Below are 24,392 nucleotides of genomic sequence, written 5' to 3'. Positions count from 1 at the left end.
ATTATAGAAATATCATACTCAAATTAAAGATAATAAAATGCTCGTTTTTATGATGCCATTTATTTTAAAAAATATTAACGTATGAAAAAGTTATGATCGTTTAAAAATCGTGGAGGTAGTTGGGTTAAAAGTGAAAATAAAATAATATATAGATAAAAGATTAAGAACCAATATTATAATTTTAATGGATGAAAATTGTAAGTATTTTAAAGAATTTTAAATACACATGAGATTTAATGTGAAAATGACATTTTTGCCCATAGTTAATGTTTTTCTCATGCCTTGAGTGTTGTAAATTATTTAAAAATTGGTGTCTTAATTTGCCCAATAGTGGTCCATTACATATAGTATAGATATAAGTATTTGTGTCCAAAGTTGATACAAATTATATTAAATTGATTTGAATAAACCAACTAAACCGGTTATTATTCGGTTTATTGGATTGAATTCGATTCGATTATCCAAATAACCATGATTTATAAAATTACTAGAACCGATCCTAAATCGAATTCACAATTCAATTTGGTCTTTTTGCTGTTATGGACACGGTTTGGTTTTTAGGTTTTTTTTAATGAAAAGTGGTGAGCTACATATCCCCCGAAACAAAATTGCATCAACCCCACAAACAAAATTTGTAAGTCTGTTGACATTAAACCAAAGAGGCACAAATACTCTGACATTAGTTTGTATGACACATTTGAAGAACAAGTACCCAAAGAAGTTGCCTTGTACTTCATCGTACTATGTCAACACAAAATAACTAAAATACATGTACAATTTTGTTGCAAGTCCTTTTCACTAGAGTACAATTCTTGGAGAACAAGAAAATAGCAAACAAAGAGGATACGCTTTCGATTTTTATTTCTTAAATTAATTTTCGGTTTCATCCTTGAATTGTAAATATAACTATTTTACGACCTCTAAACTTCAACAGCTTTGTTATATAAACGATTTACGTTACCAATTTCCACCTGGTTCGAAGCTATCCCCTGTTTTCTTTTTTTCCTTTTTAATATCTTCTTGTATATCTTTTAAAAAAAAATTCTCAGGTTTATTTTTCTCAACTTTTTCTTTATGTCTAACAATCAATCCTGACCAAATTCTCGTGTCCATGTTTGCTGATAGCAACATACAGGTTCACCACCGGTTATTAATATTTAAAATCTTGTGTATTATGCATTTCTTGTTGACTTAAACTTACCTCGTGTAAGTCTTCCCGGTTTAACCTGAAGTACATCCAGAGTTTACCATTCTGGAATAATACAGGGGTTAAAGTGTAAAACAATATCATTATAAAACTGCCGTATATTATTATCCCCAAAGAGGGCAACCTTCACAATATAACAACATAATAATCGTCATTACGTCGTTCTATCGATTTTGCCCTAATTTTCTCCAATCGATGAACTCATCAAACAAGATTAGCTTTAGCTGCTGATAATCGCAATTCGTTTCGTATTTGAACGATTTATCGAATAAAAACCCAGTATTCAGAAGCAGATCTGATTAATCGGAGTCAAGAATCAAGCGCCTGAAGACGTCGGCTGCAACTGGAATCGATCCCGTCAAGTTCCATCCATAAAGTTTGTTAATTGAAGACTTTAGCTCGTTAAATCCTTCAGTTTCATCGCTATTGAACCAAAGAATCAAACGAGATTATTAAAGGATTCGGAGTGCGAAGAAGAAGATTAGGGTTTGATTTTTTCGAGTGGAAAAACGAAAAAAATTTAGGGTTTTTGAGCGTTTAATTTTTGTACTGTTATTAATATTATATTGTTCAATTTAGGCGTTTGATATTTTTCGTTTATATTATAACGCCTTTATTGATTACTAGTATTATCTTGTTGTTCTTGTTCTTTGTTTGTTTTGAGAGAAAAGAAAGAAAAAAGAATTTTATATTAAATCATTATGGCAGTATATTACAAGTTTAAAAGTGCTAAAGATTACGACTCGATTCCGATCGATGGCCATTTTATAACAGTTGCCTCTTTGAAAGAAAAAATATATGAATCCAAGCAGTTGGGTAGGGGCACTGATTATGATCTTGTTGTCACCAATGCCCAAACTAATGAAGGTTTGTATTATCAAGTTATTAAATCTAAATGGTTTCCTAATAAACGATATTAGGGTTAAGAAAACTTGTTTATTGTGTGTGCATATTGTTACAATTTCAGAATATCTTGATGAAGACATGTTGATTCCCAAAAACACTTCGGTTTTAATACGCCGGATTCCCGGACAGCCTCGCAAGCCCATAGTTGCAGCACCTGTTACTGAACAACCCGAGTACATTTTTGAAACCTTTTAACGTTTTAATAAATAGTTAATATTTGGTTATTTAGTTATTGTTTATGATTTGCACTGCAGACCAAAAGGGGTTGATGAGCTGGCCAGTGCTCAACAGGCAAAGAGTAACTTTTCGGGAGCCGGTGTTTCTGTTACTAACAACTATGTAAGAATGGTCTAGCAATAATATTAATAGGAAAAGTTGATCATGTTTTAGGATTGTAACAGCTAATTTGGGATTTTGTAGTTTGATGGTTCAGAATATGATGAATTTGGAAGTGATTTGTATGAAATTCCTGAAGTTCTCCCGGATATGTCTAATAATCAAGTTAATGAAGCTCCGGCTCCTAGTAAAGCTGATGAGGACAGCAAAATACAAGCCTTAATTGATACACCAGCCTTGGATTGGCAGCAGTGAGTTTTAGCTTCCTTCTTTGTGATAATTTGATTTCATGATACGGGACTGATGTTGACTTGTTAACTTTTAGGCAAAATTTTGATGGCTTTGGTGGTGGTAGGGGCTTTGGGCGTGGAATGAATGGTAGAATGGGTGCACGTGGTTTTGGTAATTATTATTTAGGTTTCATGTTTTTTTGGATGTAGCTGATTTAATCATATAATAAACTATATGCCATGTATTTCTTCATTATTAGGCAGATGGTTTGTTTTATATCATTGTAAACTGTATGAAAAACGTAGAAAGTGATTCTATTGTTCTAATCTTAAAGCAAATCATCATTCTTCTTTGTATGATATTCATTAAGCCTAGCAAATTTGGCTGGTCGGGCATACTCGAGTCAAGGGTCAAAACGGATGTGGTTCGAACGGGTTTGGGTTAATATGGATTTTAAGCAAAATGAGCTTGGGTCATAAGAGGTCGTTTTAAAAAAAATCAATTTGGTTCGGGTCAAACAATGGTCATGGGTGATGTTAAGTGCTAACCTTGTTTAGGCCATTTTATGTTAACATGATTTATAATGATGAACCAATTTGACACACTGGCTAATTTAAGTAGAACCAGATTGGCCTGTTGACTGATTTGAGACGATTCAAAAGAGCCCGTATACAATTTTTATTTGTTCAAATTAACCTTAAACAATAGGTCATGATTGCCACCTTAATATTTAATTATTTACTAATGTTTACGTTTATACAGCAATTATGGTTTTGAAAACTGAATTACACCTTTTTTTTTAATTTGTTAGGTCGGGGTGGCGGTTTTGAGAGAAAAACACCACCTCCAGGCTATGTATGCCACAGATGCAAAATGCCAGGTAGATTCATCAATCTTGTCACACCATTTTACTTTCAATTCCAATATCAGAAGCTTTATAATTCACCCTTTTTTCAGGTCATTTCATTCAACATTGCCCTACAAATGGTGACCCTAATTTTGACATCAAGAGAGTCAAACCGCCAACTGGCATTCCAAAATCTATGTTAATGGCTACCCCTGATGGTTCATACGCGTTACCAAGTGGTGCGGTTGCGGTTTTGAAGCCAAACGAGTATGCATTCGGTTTCCCTCATGTTTTCTAAATCTTATGTAACTTATTATAATATATATATATATATTATGTTATAATTATAGGGCGGCTTTTGAGAAGGAGATTGAAGGTATGCCGTCTACGCGTACGATTGGTGATCTGCCACCCGAACTTCACTGCCCGTTATGTAAACGAGTGATGAAAGATGCGGTTTTAACAAGCAAATGCTGTTTCAAGAGTTTTTGTGATAAATGTATACGCAATCATATTATCGACAAATCAGCGTGTGTTTGTGGTGCGACTAATGTGCTAGCGGATGATCTTTTGCCTAATAAAACATTGCGCGATACAATTAATCGGATTTTGGAGTCGAATAATAGCAGTGGTGAAAATGGTGGCAGTGCTTATCATGCTCAAGGTGTGTACTATTAGGCTTGTAAGCAAACAGAATGTAGCATGTTTGTGTTCGTTTGTTTATCTTTAATCAAGTGTACAATTAACGAACGGGGTTTTCTTGTTTGTGTATGTTCGTTAAGAAAATTACTCGTTTATGTTTTTTCGTTAACAGTATAAACGAATGCCATTGAGAACATAGTTGAATGAACATAACTGAGCTAAAACCTTTTAAAAGTAATGTGAAGAACAATATATTGAGCCTAAAAAGATGATAAAACTAGACTAAGTTGTAATCTGTTAAATAATTCTAAATGAATATATTAATAAATATAAACAAACATAAACTAAAGAACATGAATGAGCGTAAAGGAACGAGCATATATGAATTTAAGTGAACAAACGTTCTTGAACAAGACATGTGTTCATGTTTGTTTTTTTAACTAAATGAACAGTTTTTTTGTTCATGCTCATTGGTTTACATCCCTAATTTCGACTAATAACCATATTTCTTATCTTTATTTACTTATTTTAATTTTTTAGATATGGAGTCTGCTAAATGTGCACCACCACCACAGCCTAAAATTCCTTCCCCTGCTCCATCTGCAACCTCCAAAGGGGAGCAACCGCCACCACAGGATGAGGGTGATACAAAGGTGCAACCGGGGCCCACAGAGCATGCTGCGACACCTGTCGTTCAGCAGACTGCATCCGGAAAAGAAAATGACAATAAAGCCCCTGATGTGTCTGAAGCTACTTATGAGTCGAAGAGTATGATGGAACCGGTAGCTTCACAGGGAAGTGGTCGGCCGGTTGACGATGAAGTGCAGCAGAAGCAAGCTCCAACCGAAGCTGGTAAAATATCCAAGATTTATGTCAAAAAAGAATTAAGTATTTATATATTGTAAATTTTTAGTTAGTGATAATAATATTTGTGCTTACATTTTTCTTTTCAGTGAAGAAGAAGAAAAAGAAGAAAGTCAACACGCCTATGAGTGGTAAAGAGTTCTTTTAGATGTTTTATAGGCCTGTAAACAGACCGAACGAACATGAACGAGGCATGTTCATGTTCGGTCGTTTAACTTAACTGAAAAACGATCAAACACAAACAATTAAACGAGCATTTCTTGTTCGTCTTTGTTTGCTAAGAAATTGTATGTGTTCGTGTTCATTGTTTGTTCATTAACAGTTTAAATATACTACCCACGAACGTTTCATGCTTATTCGTTTAACTAAATGAACAAACGTTGTTGTTCGTCTTCAATCGTTTACTAAATAAAGAAACATAAACGAACTTCTTATCAAACTGGTCACTACCAGTTCACTGAATGTTCATTTTGTTTACAGGCCTAATGTTAATAATACATCGCATATAAGAATAAAAGGCTAACATATTATTTTTTTTTAATTTTTGCAGTAGCGGAGATGCAGTGGAGGGCGTCACAGGAATATGGCCCCGAGAGCTATATGATGCCCCCGGGTCCCAATCCTTACAATCCGTATTGGAACGGGATGCAACCCGGAATGGATCCATTTATGGGGCCGTACGGTGGTGGCATGCCATATATGGGTGGTTACGGGCTTGGGCCTGGGCCAATGGACATGCCTTTTGGAGGCATGTTCCCCCAAGACCCATTTGGTGTACCAGTCGGGCCCATGATGCCTCCTTTCATCCCACCTCAAAGGTATTGTTGATTAGTTTCTGGTTTTCATTCTGCTTTTAGTAATCATTAATTTTTATAAAATATGTTAAATAGGGATCTTGCTGAGTTGGGAAGGGGCATGAATCATGGTGGACCCGTTATGAGTCGAGACGAGTTTGAAGCACGGAGAGCTGAGTTAAAGAGGAAGCGGGATTTTGAAAAACGTGGTGGAACCGGAAGGCTAGTTTTAACTTTTGAATCATATTATTCTTTAATGACATAATTTATTTGAACATTTTAGCTTATAAATAAGTTTAATTTGTTACAGCAGCAGAGAATTACCAAAGCAGCGTGATTTCAGCCGAGAAGACGGTCCTCCAATGAAGTCAAAAACTGTATGTAATTACTTTTAAGATTTGCCATTCAAAAGTATATATCTATGTTTATTAAATTTATCTTACTATTTGTTCGTTTACACTTTACTAAAACTGATGGTTTGATTACAGAGACCAATTCTGCCGCCAAGCGGTGACAGTCACCGCCACAGAACCGAGAGACCGTCACCGGACCACCGCCGTTCCCGAGACGACGACCCGCCCACAAAGAGGAAATCTTCTAGTGACCGTTATGATTATGATGACTATGACGACTCGCACCACCACCGTTCCCAGCAGCACAAGAGTCATCACCGCCATTCGGAATCATCATCCACTAGAAAACAAGCCCAAGCTCCGCCAGTCTCAGAATCCAAACCAGTTGAGGTAACTGTAACCGCAACTGCAGCCAGTGATCGGAAACATAAGCCGAGCGTGTTCTCTCGCATCAGTATCCCGGAGGAAGAAGCAGCAGCAGCAGCCGCAGCGGCTTCTAAGAAACGAAAACTTACATCAAGCTCGTCGGAAGCGTCTGCAGTTGGTGGATCTGCAGCAGTGGCCAAGAAGAGCAGTGCTAGCGCTGCAGTCGACTTAGATTATGAGTCTAGTGACGATGACAGGCATTTCAAGAGGAGACCGTCGCGATACGAGTCGTCTCTGGTGAGGGAGCGGGGCCGTGACCGAGAGCACTACAGCAAGCATAGATAGCTGAAATGAAGCAATCGTGCAATATGATCTCTCTTTTTCCTGTTTGAGAATCCAAATACCTTGTGTTTTTTTTTTTTTTTTTTTTTTGGTTTTTTATGTATGAGCTCTTTGATTTGATTAAGATGAATAAAAATATTTGAGTTTTGCAATCTGTGTTTGTTTTTTTGGTTCTTTTATACCAACTATAACTGATTTTTAATTTATGTACTAATAAGATCAAATCATTCCACTGCCCTCTTTCTTTCCACGCCTATGTAACGTATGTAACATTTATAAAAAAACATGCGTATGTAGCGTTAAATGTGTAGGCTGTGGTTTTAGTCATGCCATTCGTGTCGAAAAACAAGTTAACAATATGTTAGCAAGAAAGCCTTGCCATTGCAGCAATACCAACGGAGTTTCTTGGAATCATTACACATTCACTTTTAGAAGAAAACAATACACCTCTTAAATTAATCAACTATGATGAGAATATTTGAAAATATAATTAATAAATAACTACCCTTAATAAGAACATTTTATAGTTAAAATATATCTCCATTACACAAAGGAACATAATCCAAAATAAAACATAAGACAACTAAGTTTTCAGTCAAGAAACCCAACATACAACTCAATAGGTTTTCCCAATCCTAGTTGGGTTCTCACATGCTCCATAAAGCGGGCAACGAAGTCGTCGTCCTTGACAAACAAACTGCAATACGTAACATCCGTTGCACACATTGCACGCTTGTAATTAAGTTTCAAACTTCTCTCACCATCACCTAGGTCCACATCATCCATTGCAGGCTCCATCAAATCATTCATCAACTCCAAATATGAAAAACCCGGAGGCAACTTCAAAACATGCTGCCGGAGGGTGTTTCCGTTGTCAGGCGTGTACTCCCATTCGCCGAACTTCCATGACCCTCCGGTATGAAGCACTATTTCTACAGACTTGTTTTCAGATGATTCCATTATCCTAAATAAATGTTTATAACAAATAAACAAAACATCATAATAACATATATATTAGCATCAAAAGAAATGATGACAATATATTGAGCAACTACTGTCTCATGGTAGATCAAGTATTAATTATATATAGAGTTTAATTTTCTAACGAATCAAAACAACTACAAATTCATGGCATGACTTACTTAATTGATAGTACAACTAATTACTATTTTCTAAAAGCAGAAAATCAAAATATGTGGAATCAAAACCCTAAAACTTGTGTTGTTTAGAAACAAAGGAATTGAAATTAATTTTGGAATCAAAACCTGTAACATACTAACCTTGGAAATCGAAATAAAAATCCAAATGGAGCCCTAACTGCATTTACTTATATATATATATATATGGGGTAAATTTTGAGTTACCTACACATATGGTCCCTACTGTTAATAGATTTGGGGTTACAAGTTTGATTACCTACATATATAGACCCTCTAAGGTTTATAAGTAACAAGTTTAGGTTACCTACACATATACACCATCTAAGGTTTAAAAGTAACAAGTTTAGTACGTGGTTTCGATTTTCTAACAAATTCAGGGTTTAGACTAACTTCCGTTGGTTTGTCTCCTAATTGATCGACACTTCCATCATGGAACCGTCACCAGATTAAACCCTTTTTTTTCATGTGATCCCCTCTCGTAGACGTAGCCCCACCGGCCCACCCTCTTGAACACTGGTCCTCCGGGTGACTGATATAAGCCTAATGGCCAAGCCCTTCGCAATTTAAATTCCCTAGTCGTTGGAAATACAAAACTAAAAAGGTTACTAACAATTTAACTCATAGTTTGATCTAATCATAAGAGCACTCATAATATAAATGCTTTTAAAGTTTTTAGCTTTATATTTAAATTTACATGACTGTTACAATTATATTAAATGAATTGAAACTTGATAATTTTGAACTTTTTTATTTTAAGTTTTAAGTATGGTTTTAGTCATGTAGGTTTGCTTAGATTCTCTCTTTTAGCCCAAAAGAATTATTTTGTCTTTTCAGTCCAATAGTTTTATTTCCATATCATTTTTATTCCAACCTACTAACTACACTAAATAATCTTGTTAACTAAAAGGGCATTTTGGTCAAGCATGAAATATAACCATTAATTCAAAAATATAAAGTATAAATTGCAAAAGACATTAACACTAGGGGTGTTCACGGTCCGATTTTCGCGGTTTTTAGGTCAAACCGTGAACCAAACCGTTAGTAACGGTTTTTGATTTTCGTAAACCAAAACCGAACCGTTGAACTCTTAAACCGAACCAAACAGAACTATTTATAACGGTTTGGTTCCGGTTTGGTTTTGCGGTTTGGGCTTGTTCGGTTTTTATTACAAAATGTCCAAAATAATTCATGATATGTTAATATTGTACAACTCATAATAATTTATATAATTTAACAAACAACTGATATTTACTATTTTAAAATCTCATCTAAGAAAATTAAAGGCCAATTACAATTTCTTGCATTTTCGATTTAGGCTTAGCCCCCCCGTTTTGGTTTACAATCAATATTTTGATACATATTTAGTAGTGTACATGTATATACACCTATATATAAATACAAAATACTATATATGTCTAGTTATAAATTTGTATATATATATAGAAAAGAGTTCAAATAAAAAGAAGTTGTTTCCTAGGAATGGTAAGAACCAATAAAATTTTGACATTTGGCATTAAAACCTATGGTGAAAGAATAATTCTAGGAAACTATGTCGGTTATAATGGTGAGTAATTCTAGGAAACTATGACGGTTTTTGGTAATTTTAAATCTCAACTATTGATTGATATGATCCAATGACTATGATTTATTTTAGTCTTCCTAGGAAACTACTTATTTTTAGGATAACTTTCCCCTATATATATATATATATTATGAAATATTAAAAAAATACATATAAATAAAGCATACTGTCCGGTTTTATGCGGTTTTGTTTCGGTTCAAACCGTAAACCAAACCGTTTACTACGGTTTGGAAATTTTCAAACCAACCGACCGAGAGCTAGGAAAATAAACCAACCGCGAAACCAAACCATTGGTCGATTTGAACGGTTTCGTGGTTTCGAAACGAACCATGAACACCCCTAATTAACACCGACATTTAATTGATGTATGTTCTAAAACATATCTGTAAGGCCCCGTTACAGTGCCTCACGTTGGACGTTGGATTTACTCATAAACATAGTTATTTATATCAGAGTTAATTAAAACCTTGCGCGGAATATAAAACTTTCATAAAAACATTACGTATCAAATCATAAACATGTCTTAAAACATTCTTCTTGTCTTTCAAACTCAAAACATAGCTTATAAAAACATAACAGGTCTTCAGATGCCATGATTTTGTTCTTCTGCCATGTGCCCCGCTCACGCCAGCTGTCGCATCCTACTCACCTGCGTGCATACTAAAAGTCAGCTACGCTGAGTGAGTTCTAGTTAATCATACGTCATACAATACTTACCTTCAATCATGCATCCGAAGATACATAATAATTATTTTACTAACTTACTTTCATATATACGTACATACTTTATTACTTTCATACTTTATATTTACTATCAATTCTATCTCAGATATTATTAGGGTCTGATCCCTTACTTTTCTATCTCAGATATTATTAAGGTCTGATCCCTCTTTCCTTTGTCTATCTCAGATATTATTAGGGTCTGACCCCTTTCTTGTCTATCTCAGATATTATTAGTGTGACATTCGTCAATTTCGGGTCACTTTTGTTATGTAAACCCGACCCGTTTGTAACCCGAACATTTCAAATATATAAAATATTGGATCTTGTCATTTAAAATATATAAAATATATTTTTTTTATATTATGCATTGTTTGACCATTTAAACATACCCATTTTTATGCAAACCATAAAAGAATCTTTATACCCAACCCTTCACTCCTTCCCTATATATACACACCCATCTTCTTCATTTTACTCTTGCTACATCTCCAAAAACTCTCTCAAACTCCATAGATTCAAGGTTGTTATTTCTTATGTATTCTTGAAGTTTTGACTTCTCAAGTCAAACTAACTATAGTCTTTCATTCTAACTTGTTCATCTAACATTACTAACTCTTGAATATGGTGGTACAACATATATATAATACACACCCCTTGTTTCCTTTATTTGTTACTTCACCGACTTTGGTTGGTTAAGTTTCGAATGTCATAAGGCAAAGCTTCATGGAGGACTTCGTGTTCTTGATATATATTTACACACACATAACTTATTATACATATCACTTATGACTAACTTCTAACCCTTTAGTTTGTTCATCTTATTTACAAGTTCCATGGTGTGGGTTTGTTTAAGACTAACCTCGGTTTAACCGAAACTAGTCCAAACCGGAAACCGAACTTTTGTTTACTAGTTTTGTTAAAATAGTTGTTTAAACATGTTTATTGCTAGATTTGAGTTTCAAAAATCATTTTTACAAGTTCTTTGATATTAAGCATATGGAATCCATCTATGAACTCGTTGGGAGATGGAAACCGAACTAAACCGAAACTTTTGCTTAAAAGACTTGTAGTTAACTTTTTTTGTTGTAAAATTTAAGTTTTCTTCATTTATAAACCAATATACAAGTTCTATGATATTTGGGCATGTAGAAACCATCTATGAACTATTTGTGAGATGGAGACCGAACTATACCGACTTTTACTCGCTTAAGACACACAAGTGTGTTTTTAGTTATCAAGACTTGTATATTTCTTTAAAAAAATAGTTTACAAACTGATTTTAATTATTTTCTTAAGTACTTGGAATAGTTGGATCAAACTTGATCTCATAACATAGCTTGGACCGACAAAACCGAACACTCGCTTAACGTGCGTTGTTAGTTCTAAACAATAGATCTACATACTTGGTTAAGTGTTAGTATGTTTTATGAGTTATCTCATAACAATTAATATTTTGGAAAGTTGACTTTGGGTTTGACCATTTGTCAAGACCCGAACCGACAACCCGAACACTCGTTAAAAACCCATTTTAGTATCTTTAGCCTAATGGAACTTGCATTTTAGCATTTTCCCCACCTTATTACTTAACATTGGTTAAGTAAATATTAAGGTTAGATACTTTAACCCGGTTTTGAGCAAACTTACATTTTTTAAAAGGGTTATTATTATAAATTCTTAAATAGTTACATTTTAAACCTTGAACTTTAATTGATTAGTTTTTGCAACAATTATTTTATTTAAAGATCTTCAAGACAACCTTTCTAAATCCAAGACTTTCTTTTATTTAGGCTTCATACGTTAAACTCGTCGTTCCGGCAAATCTCCAAATAATCAATCTTTCAAGTTTATTACTTGAATGTGAGTAACTTCATACCCCGTTTTCTATCTTTTATTTTGGGGGTGACATTTCAACTTATCTAAACTAAATGTTTTATACTTGGGTCTTAAACCACAAACGTTGTTGTATACCTTACTTGAATAATTGCTCGATTTGGTGTTCTATGCTTATTTGACTATGTGTTTATCGCTTTTGGATGGTGGAACTATAAATCCTAGACCATTTGGCAACCCCTCATGGCAAGGTGTCGTTAACGTAATGCAATTAACGATAACTATAAAATCCTAAACTATTTGGCAACCCCTTATAGTTGGGTGTCGCTAACTTGTTAGCGATAACTATTTATCCAAGTTTATAGCTATTATTTATGGTTTTGTATACTAGTTTTGTGGCTTTTCATACTATATATCTATTGTTAAAACTTATGAATTGCTCACCAACCTTTGTGTTGATAAACTTTATTTTATGAAATGTTACAGGTTTGCATCTAAGTTGATTATGGAGTTCGGTGAAGAAAACATCACAAATACCGTTAGGATATTAGCAAAAATGAACAATATTTGATTTGCTATATTTTGTTATATTTTGTTTTATTTGAGTTATGAATATTTGGTTATGTGACATTTTCGATGTTGTGAAATGAAATGAGTTTGTTAAATATTGTCGCTTTAAATAGTGTCATGCGCTTATGAGCAATCGTTGCACCCCGGCATGTTCCGCCGCCTTTGGTCAGGGTGTGACAGATTGGTATTAGAGCCATGACAATTAAGATAGGTGGTTAGACGTAACGACCTAGAATTGTTATGCTTAGGGTCCTATACGTGTGTTCATACGTGTTTACTCTATCTAATTGTTCATATCGCACGTTTATTTATTAACTTGTTTAAAATTCACCAATATCCTAAATGATCACATACACACACTTTCATAGTATTTCCAAGGTATCCTTACCTTAAAACGCAAAAAATAGATTTTCATTGTGTTTTATGGATTACAAGATTAACTTGGATCCCGTTGTTTCAAATCCCTTAAAGGTTGCGTTTATTTCGGGTTTGTAGCCATTATAGGAAACGAGAAATTATAAAATGACCATTTGACAAAAAGATTCCAAGAATCGAAGGTGATTTACTTACCTGGGATGGTTGAGTTATAATGCTCGTTTTCTAGGCCATAAATCGTGTTATCAATGTCAATACTTTAAGTAGTCGAATGCGAGCGTTCCGGTCGCCATCCTAATTTTCGGTGTTAAAACAATAGAACTACGGTGATTTCGTGGACTAGTGTTTTGACATGACGTTGTATCTCGATTTATTGTGTTATTATCGTTATTTGAGTCGAAAACATGAAAAAGTTTCGGTGGTTCGTACATATGTTTAGACTCCAATATGTTGTTCTATAAAACTTTTTAGTGTTGGAATATCAAGTCATGGTGGTTCATGCACGATTTTTCCAACTCTATAAATCTCAAAATCTCAAATTTTTAAGCTTTAAATTCTCAAAAAAAAAAAAAAAAAAACCATTTACTATTGTTTTCGGTTTTGTTATTTATAAACAAAGTTTTATATTTTATCTAACACTAACATCTTATCCATACTAACTCTAGGATTCACAAATCAAAAATCGAAATCTTATTTTATTTTATTCACATTTATATTCATTTCCTTTTTACCCAAAAACTTATCCCATTTTCTTTATAATTTTTTTAGCATGCCTCCGCTAAGACGCCAACCGCGCAAGAACTCCACTCGACGTATGGCCGCCATCATCGCCAAGCAAATGGCCGCTGTGATTCCCGAACTAATAACCCAAATACAAGCAAACCAACCCGCACCCGTTGTTGCATCTATTGAGCCCAAACCCGCATCCCACCTGCTTAAACAATTTACTAGTGCCAACCCGTCCGAATTCTATGGAACCAACTGTGCGACTACGTTGTTGCAGTGGTTCGAATCTGTGGAGAATGTGTTTTTACACAGCGAATGCCCCGAAGCGAAAAAGACAAACTTCGCTTCAAGCATGTTTAGGGGAACCGCCCTAACTTGGTGGGGTAGTGTCATGCACCTCCAAGGTACGGATATGGCCATGGCTCTTCCATGGGCCGAGCTCAAGGCGCTGATGAAGAAGAAATTCTGTCCTAAACACGAGCTCCAAAAGCTTGAGGTAGAATTTTGGGACCTAAAATAAGAAGGTGGTGATAACGCCGCTTACTCGCTCCGTTTCCACGAGCTAAGCGTTCTTGTACCTCACTTGGTCACCCCAACCGAACGTGAAATCGACAAATATATTGGGGGTTTACCGATGAAAATCCGGGACTCAGTCATGAGTAGCAAACCCGCGAACCTTGAGGAAGCCATCACGTTAGCCGGTTGGCTATCGGAAAATCACGTGAAGGAGGGTACCCTAACCCTCAAGAAAACTATCGAGAAAGCCAAAACCGAGCCCGCTCCCCAAGCCAAGATTGAACCCACACCACAAGCTATAAACTACTCCAACTCCTCCCGACACAACAACAACAACAAGAAGAAACCCAAGACTAATTACCGAAACTTTGCCGTCACCCAACCTCAACCACCACAACAAGCCCAAACTCTTCCCCAAAACCGAAAACCTTATATTGGTAACTCCCCACTATGTAACACTTGCCAACTTCACCACCCAACGAACTCGCCGTGTCGCCATTGTACAATTTGTAATCGATTTGGTCACTTCCCCAACACATGCCGATCCACCCAACGAAACCAACCCAACCAACCTAACCCACCAACCCAACCGAGAAACTTTCCCCAAAATGCCCAAAACCGCTATGCACCATACCCATCAAACCAACCCCAACAACCCCGAGCTTGCTTTAATTGTGGTGATCCCAACCATTTCCGCCAAAATTGCCCACGTTTATCTTTTGCCAACCAAGCTCAAACCGTAACCATACCATACTACCAAACACAAGCTTACCAAGTTCAAACTTACCAACCCCAAATTCCCCAACTCAATGCACCACTCATCCAACCCATCCAAACAATCCAAGCACCACCTCCACCTCCACAACAAGCACATCAAGTCAACCATGGTAATTAAGGGAGGGCGTTTATGATGAATGCAAATCAAGCTCAAGTGGCAAACGATGTTGTGAACGGTATGTTTTTGGTGAACTATCATTTGGCTTCTATTTTATTTGATACCGGTGCCGATAGAAGTTTTATTTCTTTGAAATTTGAGTCGAAACTTGTGATGCCTCGAACTAAGCTTTCCCGACCGTTCTCTGTTGAAGTCGCCAATGGAAATTCTATTACCATCAATTCCGTTGTCCGCGATTGCTCTCTTATTCTTTCTAAGCATAAATTCTCCATCGATCTCATCCCGATGCAAATGGGTAGCTTCGATGTCATAGTAGGCATGGATTGGTTGTCTTTGCACCGTGCCGAAGTCGTTTGTTTTGATAAATTCATTCGCATTCCGCTTGTCAACGGTAAGGTTCTTAAGGTCTTTGGAAACACAACGTCTCGAAGGCTAAATCTCATGTCGTGTTCTCAATCGCAAAAGTACTTACGCCAAAAGTACGTTCCGTTTTTAGCTCTCTCGGTGACAAAAGACAAAAAGGAAAGGAAGATCCAAGATATTCCTATTGTTCGTGATTTCCTTGATGTCTTTCCCGATGATGTTACCGGTCTTCCTTCCGTTCGTCCGATTGAATTCCAAATCGATCTTGTGCCCGGCACGATGCCCGTGGCCAAGGCTCCTTATTGTCTAGCCCCGTCGGAAATGCAAGAACTATCAAACCAACTCGAAGAACTTTCCGATAAAGGCTTCATTCGTCCAGGCTCTTCTCTTTGGGGCGCTCCTGTTCTCTTCGTGAAAAAGAAGGATGGTTCGTTTCGTATGTGCATCGATTATCGAGAACTCAACAAACTTACTATTAAAAATCGTTATCCATTGCCACGTATCGACGACTTATTCGACCAACTTCAAGGCGCAACTTGTTTCTCCAAAATTGATCTTCGATCGGGTTATCATCAATTGCGTGTTCGCGAAGAAGACATTCCAAAAACTGCTTTCCGTACTCGATATGGACATTTTGAATTTTTGGTTATGCCCTTCGGGTTAACAAATGCACCTGCGGTGTTTATGGACCTCATGAACCGCGTTTGTAAACCATTCATTGATAAATTCGTTATTGTCTTTATTGATGACATCCTTATCTTCTCTAAATCCAAAGCCGAACATGAACATCATTTGCGTTCCATTCTCGAGCTCCTTAGAAACGAACAACTCTATGCCAAATTCTCCAAATGTGAATTTTGGCTCGAGGAAGTTCAATTTTTGGGACATATCGTAAACGACAAAGGTATTCATGTTGATCCTGCTAAAATTGAGGCTGTTAAGGATTGGAAAACTCCAACGACTCCCACAGAAATTCGATCCTTCCTCGGTTTGGCCGGATATTATCGGCGTTTCATTCGGAATTTTTCCAAGATCTCTTTGCCTCTTACCTCTCTCACCCATAAGGGACAACCCTTCAATTGGGGTTCGAAGCAAGAGGAAGCCTTTTGTACTCTCAAGGACATGCTTTGCAATGCTCCTATTCTAACTCTTCCCGATGGAAACGACGATTTTGTTGTATTTTGTGAAGCATCCCATCAAGGACTTGGTTGTGTTCTCATGCAACGAGGTCAAGTCATCGCATACGCATCAAGGCAACTTAAGGTCAATGAGAAGAACTATACGACTCACGATCTCGAACTTGGTGCCGTCGTTTTCGCTCTCAAAATATGGAGACATTACCTTTATGGAACAAAATGTGTGGTTTTTACCGATCATAAAAGCCTTCAACACATTTTTGACCAAAAAGATCTCAACATGAGACAACGACGATGGGCCGAATTACTTAGTGATTACGACTGCGAGATTCGCTACCACCCCGTTAAAGCGAATGTTGTCGCCGACGCCCTAAGTTGAAAGGTTAATGTTAAATCCGTTCTGCTTCTAAGCGTCATTGTTCAAACCGATCTTCAAATTCGTATCCTTCAAGCTCAACGCACCTCCGTTGAGGAAGGTAACATGTATGACGAAATGTCATGTGGAGCCGAACTTCAACTCGAAACCAAACCCGATGGTATTTTGTATTTTCTCAATCGTTTGTGGGTTCCCGATCGCGATGACCTTCGTACTTGTATTCTCGACGAAGCTCATAATTCGCACTATTCCGTTCATCCCGGTGCGGATAAGATGTACTTCGATATTCGTGCTACCTTTTGGTGGCCGGGTATGAAAAAGGACGTAGCGTTGTTTGTATCTAAATGTCTTACTTGCTCGAAAGTCAAAGCCGAACATCAAAGACCTCTTGGTCTACTCGAGCAACCACCGATTCCCGTTTGGAAATGGGAAGACATTGCTATGGACTTTATCACCAAATTACCCAAAACCCAAAAAGGCAACGATAGCATTTGGGTGATCATCGATCGATTAACCAAATCTTCTCATTTCATTCCGATCCGCTAGAAGTATTCTGTCGAGCAGCTTGCTCAAATCTATGTTCGGGAAATCGTGTGCCGACACGGTTTGCCATTGTCTATCATCTCCGACCGCGATGCCCGTTTTACCTCTCAGTTTTGGCGTTCACTTCAAGAAGCTTTGGGAACAAGTCTCGATCTTAGCACCGCTTATCATCCTCAAACGGACGGTCAATCCGAACGTACAATCCAAACACTCGAGGATATGCTACGAGCATGTGTTCTTGATTTCGGTGGGAATTGGGATTCTCATCTTCCGTTCATCGAGGTCTCCTACAACAATAGCTACCACTCTAGCATTGATGTGGCTCCTTTTCAAGCTCTTTACGGTCGTAAATGTCGTTCCCCGATTTGTTGGAACGAAATCGGTGAAGCTCAAATCACGGGACCCGAAATGGTCCAAGAAGCCACCGACGTCATTGATTAAATCCGTAAAAATCTCCTAACCGCTAGAAATCGTCAAAAGAGTTACGCCGACAAACGGCGAAAACCGATCGAATTTAATGTTGACGATCTTGTCCTTCTAAAAGTATCTTCTTGGAAGGGGGTAGTCCGTTTTGGAAAGAAGGGTAAACTAGCTCCTCGTTTCGTTGGTCCTTTTAAAATTCTTGAGCGTGTTGGGAAAGTAGCGTATCGACTTGAACTACCGCAAGAACTTGCCGGTGTTCATCCGACATTTCATGTTTGAATCTCAAAAAGTGCCTAGCCGAGGGTAATCTTCATATACCCCTCGATGAAGTTCATGTTGATGAGTCTATGATTATGGTTGAACGACCCGTTGAGATTATGGATCGCAAAGAGAAGAAAACCAAGCGTAGTCGTATTCGGTTAGTAAAAGTTCGTTGGGAATCACGGCGTGGCGCGGAGTTTACTTGGGAACGAGAAGACACAATGAAAGAGAAGTATCCACATTTGTTTGCATCGTCGTCTTCATCTTAATTTCGGGACGAAATTTCCTAAAGTAGGGAATACTGTGACATTCGTCAATTTCGGGTCACTTTTGTTATGTAAACCCGACCCATTTATAACCCGAACATTTCAAATATATAAAATATTGGATCTTGTCATTTAAAATATATAAAATATATAAAATATATATTTTTTATATTATGCATTGTTTGACCATTTAAACATACCCATTTTTATGCATACCAAAAAAGAATCTTTATACCCAACCCTTCACTCATTCCCTATATATACACACCCATCTTCTTCATTTTACTCTTGCTACATCCCCAAAAACTCTCTCAAACTCCATAGATTCAAGGTTGTTATTGTTATTCCTTATGTATTCTTGAAGTTTTGACTTCTCAAGTCAAACTAACTATAGTCTTTCATTCTAACTTGTTCATCTAACATTACTAACTCTTGAATATGGTGGTACAATATATATATAATACACACCCCATGTTTCCTTTATTTGTTACTTCACCGACTTTGGTTGGTTAAGTTTCGAATGTCATAAGGCAAGGCTTCATGGAGGACTTCGTGTTCTTGATATATATTTACACACACATAACTTATTATACATATCACTTATGACAGACTTCTAACCCTTTAGTTTGTTCATCTTATTTACAAGTTCCATGGTGTGGGTTTGTATAAGACTAACCTCGGTTTAACCGAAACTTGTCCAAACCGGAAACCGAACTTTTGTTTACTAGTTTTGTTAAAATAGTTGTTTAAACATGTTTATTGCTAGATTTGAGTTTCAAAAATCATTTTTACAAGTTCTTTGATATTAAGCATATGGAATCCATCTATGAACTCGTTGGGAGATAGAAACCGAACTAAACCGAAACTTTTGCTTAAAAGACTTGTAGTTAACTTTTTTTGTTGTAAAATTTAAGTTTTCTTCATTTATAAACCAATATACAAGTTCTATGATATTTGGGCATGTAGAAACCATCTATGAACTATTTGTGAGATGGAGACCGAACTATACCGACTTTTACTCGCTTAAGACACACAAGTGTGTTTTTAGTTATCAAGACTTGTATATTTCTTTAAAAAATAGTTTACAAACTGATTTTAATTATTTTCTTAAGTACTTGGAATAGTTGGATCCAACTTGATCTCATAACATAGCTTGGACCGACAAAACCGAACACTCGCTTAACGTGCGTTGTTAGTTCTAAACAATAGATCTACATACTTGGTTAAGTGTTAGTATGTTTTAATGAGTTATCTCATAACAATTAATATTTTGGAAAGTTGACTTTGGGTTTGACCATTTGTCAAGACCTGAACCGACAACCCGAACACTCGTTAAAAACCCATTTTAGTATCTTTAGCCTAATGGAACTTGCATTTTAGCATTTTCCCCACCTTATTACTTAACATTGGTTAAGTAAATATTAAGGTTAGATACTTTAACCCGGTTTTGAGCAAACTTACATTTTTTAAAAGGGTTATTATTATAAATTCTTAAATAGTTACATTTTAAACCTTGAACTTTAATTGATTAGTTTTTGCAACAATTATTTTATTTAAAGATCTTCAAGACAACCTTTCTAAATCCAAGACTTTCTTTTATTTAGGCTTCATACGTTAAACTCGTCGTTCCGGCAAATCTCCAAATAATCAATCTTTCAAGTTTATTACTTGAATGTGAGTAACTTCATACCCCGTTTTCTATCTTTTATTTTGGGGGTGACATTTCAACTTATCTAAACTAAATGTTTTATACTTGGGTCTTAAACCACAAACGTTGTTGTATACCTTACTTGAATAATTGCTCGATTTGGTGTTCTATGCTTATTTGACTATGTGTTTATCGCTTTTGGATGGTGGAACTATAAATCCTAGACCATTTGGCAACCCCTCATGGCAAGGTGTCGTTAACGTAATGCAATTAACGATAACTATAAAATCCTAAACTATTTGGCAACCCCTTATAGTTGGGTGTCGCTAACTTGTTAGCGATAACTATTTATCCAAGTTTATAGCTATTATTTATGGTTTTGTATACTAGTTTTGTGGCTTTTCATACTATATATCTATTGTTAAAACTTATGAATTGCTCACCAACCTTTGTGTTGATAAACTTTATTTTATGAAATGTTACAGGTTTGCATCTAGGTTGATTATGGAGTTCGGTGAAGAAAACATCACAAATACCGTTAGGATATTAGCAAAAATGAACAATATTTGATTTGCTATATTTTGTTATATTTTGTTGTATTTGAGTTATGAATATTTGGTTATGTGACATTTTCGATGTTGTGAAATGAAATGAGTTTGTTAAATATTGTCGCTTTAAATAGTGTCATGCGCTTATGAGCAATCGTTGCACCCCGGCATGTTCCGCCGCCTTTGGTCGGGGTGTGACAATTAGGGTCTGATCCCTTTTTACTTCTCTATCTCAGATATTGTTAGGGTCTGATCCCTTTCTTCTCTATCTCAGATATTATTAGGGTCTGATCCCTTATTTCTTCATCTCTGTACATACTGTCTTTTTATACCCGTAACATACATATACTTTCTTTTATTATTACATACTCACACATTGTACATATATATATCATACACAATTCATCTTTCATATTCATACCTCCCTTGTCAATACGTGCAAATATCCAAAGATCGTTCACGTACCGGCAAGCTTTACTTCACATACATAACATAATATCTATCACATAAATCATACATGGAATGCACTTACCATTTAAGGTACGTGTATTAACTATCACATCGAGTATGCACACAGCCCCGAAAACATAACAAGGAAATGGGGCTAGAAACTCACCTGAATGTGGTTACGTTCACCGTTAATAGTGATTCCCTTCTTGAGCTGTGCACGACTAACTGTATAATATGTACATGTATCAATTTACTATTGCTTCTCATATCGTATTTCTATCTTTACATAACCCACAACTAACAGGGGTCCGGGGGCAGCACCCTTGGCAGCGGGGTTCTAGGGGCGGCAGCCCCTAGCGGGATCCAAGGGGCAGAGCCCCTGGCTGGGGGTTGGGCTTGTCTATTTAAGCTCCAAGATAACAGGCTAGTTTGTCTAAATTGGATATGGGCTTAGCTGATTCAGGCCCAACTGTCCATTATGGTATCTGGGCCCAACTGGACTCAGGCCCAAATCCAACAAAGAACTCTTATGCTTGGCCAAAATCCATCCTTAGCCGAGAACTCATGTTTTCGGCCGAGAACCTGACCGAGAACTATGGTCTGACCGAGAACTCAGGTTTGACCGAGATCTCGTGTGGACCGAAGTCTCATACTTGGCCGAGAACGTGGGTTGACCGAGAACTCGCGTTGACCGAGTTCCCATAATGGCCGAGAACCCTTGGTCACCAAGAACACTTGCTGACCGAGTTCACATGGTGGCTGAGAACACCCAGTTCAACTCATTTTTCTGTCTTATGATTCTGCCTTTCCCAGATTACTTGTTTCATGGTTCAAATCATGAACTTTTAACCCTTTTTCATCATCATCCATACCCGATTACACCCATTACTACCGTGGCTTCAAGATCTATCCCGTTTTAGGCATAAAGTTCGGACCTTTATTGGTTTAAAACGTTCTAGGCTAGATCTAGGGTTCATCTTTGAGCCGTATACTATCATTAGACCATTAGGTTCCTTTTAATCTCCAAGTTTGCATTTTTATGATTTATCTAGACTCGATCTTCTCTAGGGTTAAGTTTCATGGATAAACGTTCATAAATATGTAACCTTTAAGCGTAAAGTATATACCTTTATACGGTTAGTAGGTTACGGCTAGCTTGTTATGAAGTATTGATCTTGTATCTAGCTTGTATTCCAAAGATCTATCAATAAAGGTTTGATTTTTGATCTCGGTTCCCTGTTCTTGCTTGCTGCCGAAATGGAAAGATTTGTAGGTGTGTTTTGGTGTTTAGAGAGAATAAGATGGATAAGTTGGATGAAAATGGAAAGATTTAGGGTTTAAGGGGTTTTTTATACTCCCTTAAGCCCATGGATCTAAGGCCCATCTTTCCTTTTTAATCCATAATTACGCCATCTAATTTACTTACTTATCTTTCTCTCTTAATATTATTTTATTGTAAACTTTCCCATAATATAATATTTAAAATATTATTATTTGAAATTCGGGATGTTACAATATCGTTCAGTTGTAATTATGTCCTCTGTCTTCCCGTGTTAACACCCTAAAAACGAAAATATAAAAGGCTAAAAAGTGACAGAGATTTAAGTTAAATGAAATTTCAATGTACCACATAAATATGTTGTATGCTTGGTTTTAAACAGCTCGAGGTGAACAAAAGCGATAAGATCTAAAACCGAAGTGAGGAGCGCAAAAGAGAACACTTTTCGTAGGCGCAAGGTTTTTATATAACTATTTTATAAATATCATAGGTTTTTAGCATCCTAACCCTAAATTTAGCTATAAATAATCATTATATATAATTTAATATATAAGTTACCTACATCTACAACCTAAAATACATGTTGTACAACATTTTGATACATCAAAACCCCACTGCACAAAAGGTACTCGCATCAAATTCGTCTAAGATAGTTTTTTGCCTAAAAATTGCGCCTCATTCTCGTCTTTTAAACATTGGTCGCCTTGAGCAGGTAAAAGTGATGAAGGTCTCGCCTTATGTCGCCTCTCGTCTCTGGCGTGTTTTTTAAAACCAAATATGTGAGAGTGCATTTATTGTTAGGCTGTGTTTTTAATTATGTCAATCTTGTCTAATAACTGTCAATGATAAAGTCTGTATTAATCCTACATCATTGCATGCAACTGCATTCGCCACATTGGTTAGACCCTCCACTGAAGTCTGGTGTCCCTGTAAAAGTTAATGAGGCGCTTGGGTTGGCATTGTTGTTTTGAACTAAGAGCATCTACAACGGGATGCATACCCCGAGGTCGGATCCTATGTGGCAACTGACGGACGTGGAGGGAGTCAGACTCTACCGTTGTGGAGCATTGAAGATTGTTGCAGGTCCGGTGCCGCAAACCTGCAACGGACTTGAAGCATGGGTCCCTCCTTCTCTCTCATGCAGGCGCTTGGTGGGCCATAACATCTTCATCCTCTCCGATTTCCATTCCTTTGAAGAAATACACTCAAAGCCATTTCATCTTCTTCACTGTGATTTAATATATGGGTGGATCGATTTATGTTCGCTGGCAACAGTTTGAATTGATCTATTTAGAATATCCGGCGAGAGGTTTGAAACAATAAATTTGGATCCGGAATATCCGGCGAGATGTCGATAGGGGTTTTCAGATCTAACATGAAAATGAAAAAGATAAAGAAGGGAAGGAAGTGGTGATGGTTGGCGTGTTTTGTATGTGATTCAAAATAAAATTAATATATTAAAGTTATTTTGATTTAATATAAAAAGATAATAAATTGTAAAAGTATTTATATTTGATTTGATATAAAAAGATAATATATTGTAAAAGTATTTTTATTTGATTAAATATAAATTGATAGATGTGTTAGTTTGTGAAGGTTTGTTGTTGTGGAAGTAAGTATGAGTTTTTGAGAAAAGTTTGAAATTTGATGTGACGGTTTTTTTATGTTTGTTGTTGTGGATGCTCTAACAAGCAACTTTAAATTGCTTAAACATAATCAGATATGCATTTTAGATAAGCAATCAAAAAACACCCCCAAAACAACAATTTTAAAGAAACAATCCCGAACAGTCAAACACAACCTAAATATGTTGCAAAAACCACATACGAGTCGA

At 36.5% G+C, this 24,392-nt stretch overlaps 1 protein-coding gene across 1 annotated transcript; it reads left to right on the top strand.

Annotated features, from left to right (window-relative positions):
- The first annotated feature begins 1,524 nt into the window (after positions 1-1,524).
- Positions 1,525-6,972, top strand: LOC143530064 (E3 ubiquitin ligase PQT3-like). Its single transcript, XM_077025694.1, has 14 exons — positions 1,525-2,074; positions 2,175-2,286; positions 2,368-2,452; positions 2,534-2,700; positions 2,775-2,851; positions 3,492-3,560; positions 3,638-3,794; positions 3,878-4,191; positions 4,710-5,021; positions 5,123-5,164; positions 5,584-5,851; positions 5,924-6,049; positions 6,138-6,204; positions 6,316-6,972. Exons 1-14 carry the CDS (start codon positions 1,909-1,911, stop codon positions 6,889-6,891), a joined length of 2,538 nt encoding a protein of 845 aa, XP_076881809.1. The 5' UTR covers positions 1,525-1,908; the 3' UTR covers positions 6,892-6,972.
- Positions 6,973-24,392: the final 17,420 nt, after the last annotated feature.

This window comes from Bidens hawaiensis, unplaced genomic scaffold, assembly GCF_021521415.1.
Source record: "Bidens hawaiensis isolate Kalapana, Puna unplaced genomic scaffold, B.hawaiensis_p1.1 tig00000636_1, whole genome shotgun sequence".
In the NCBI taxonomy this organism is placed as follows: Eukaryota; Viridiplantae; Streptophyta; class Magnoliopsida; order Asterales; family Asteraceae; genus Bidens; species Bidens hawaiensis.
Note: the sequence above shows the minus strand (reverse complement) of the source record. Positions and strands in the feature narration are given on the sequence as shown.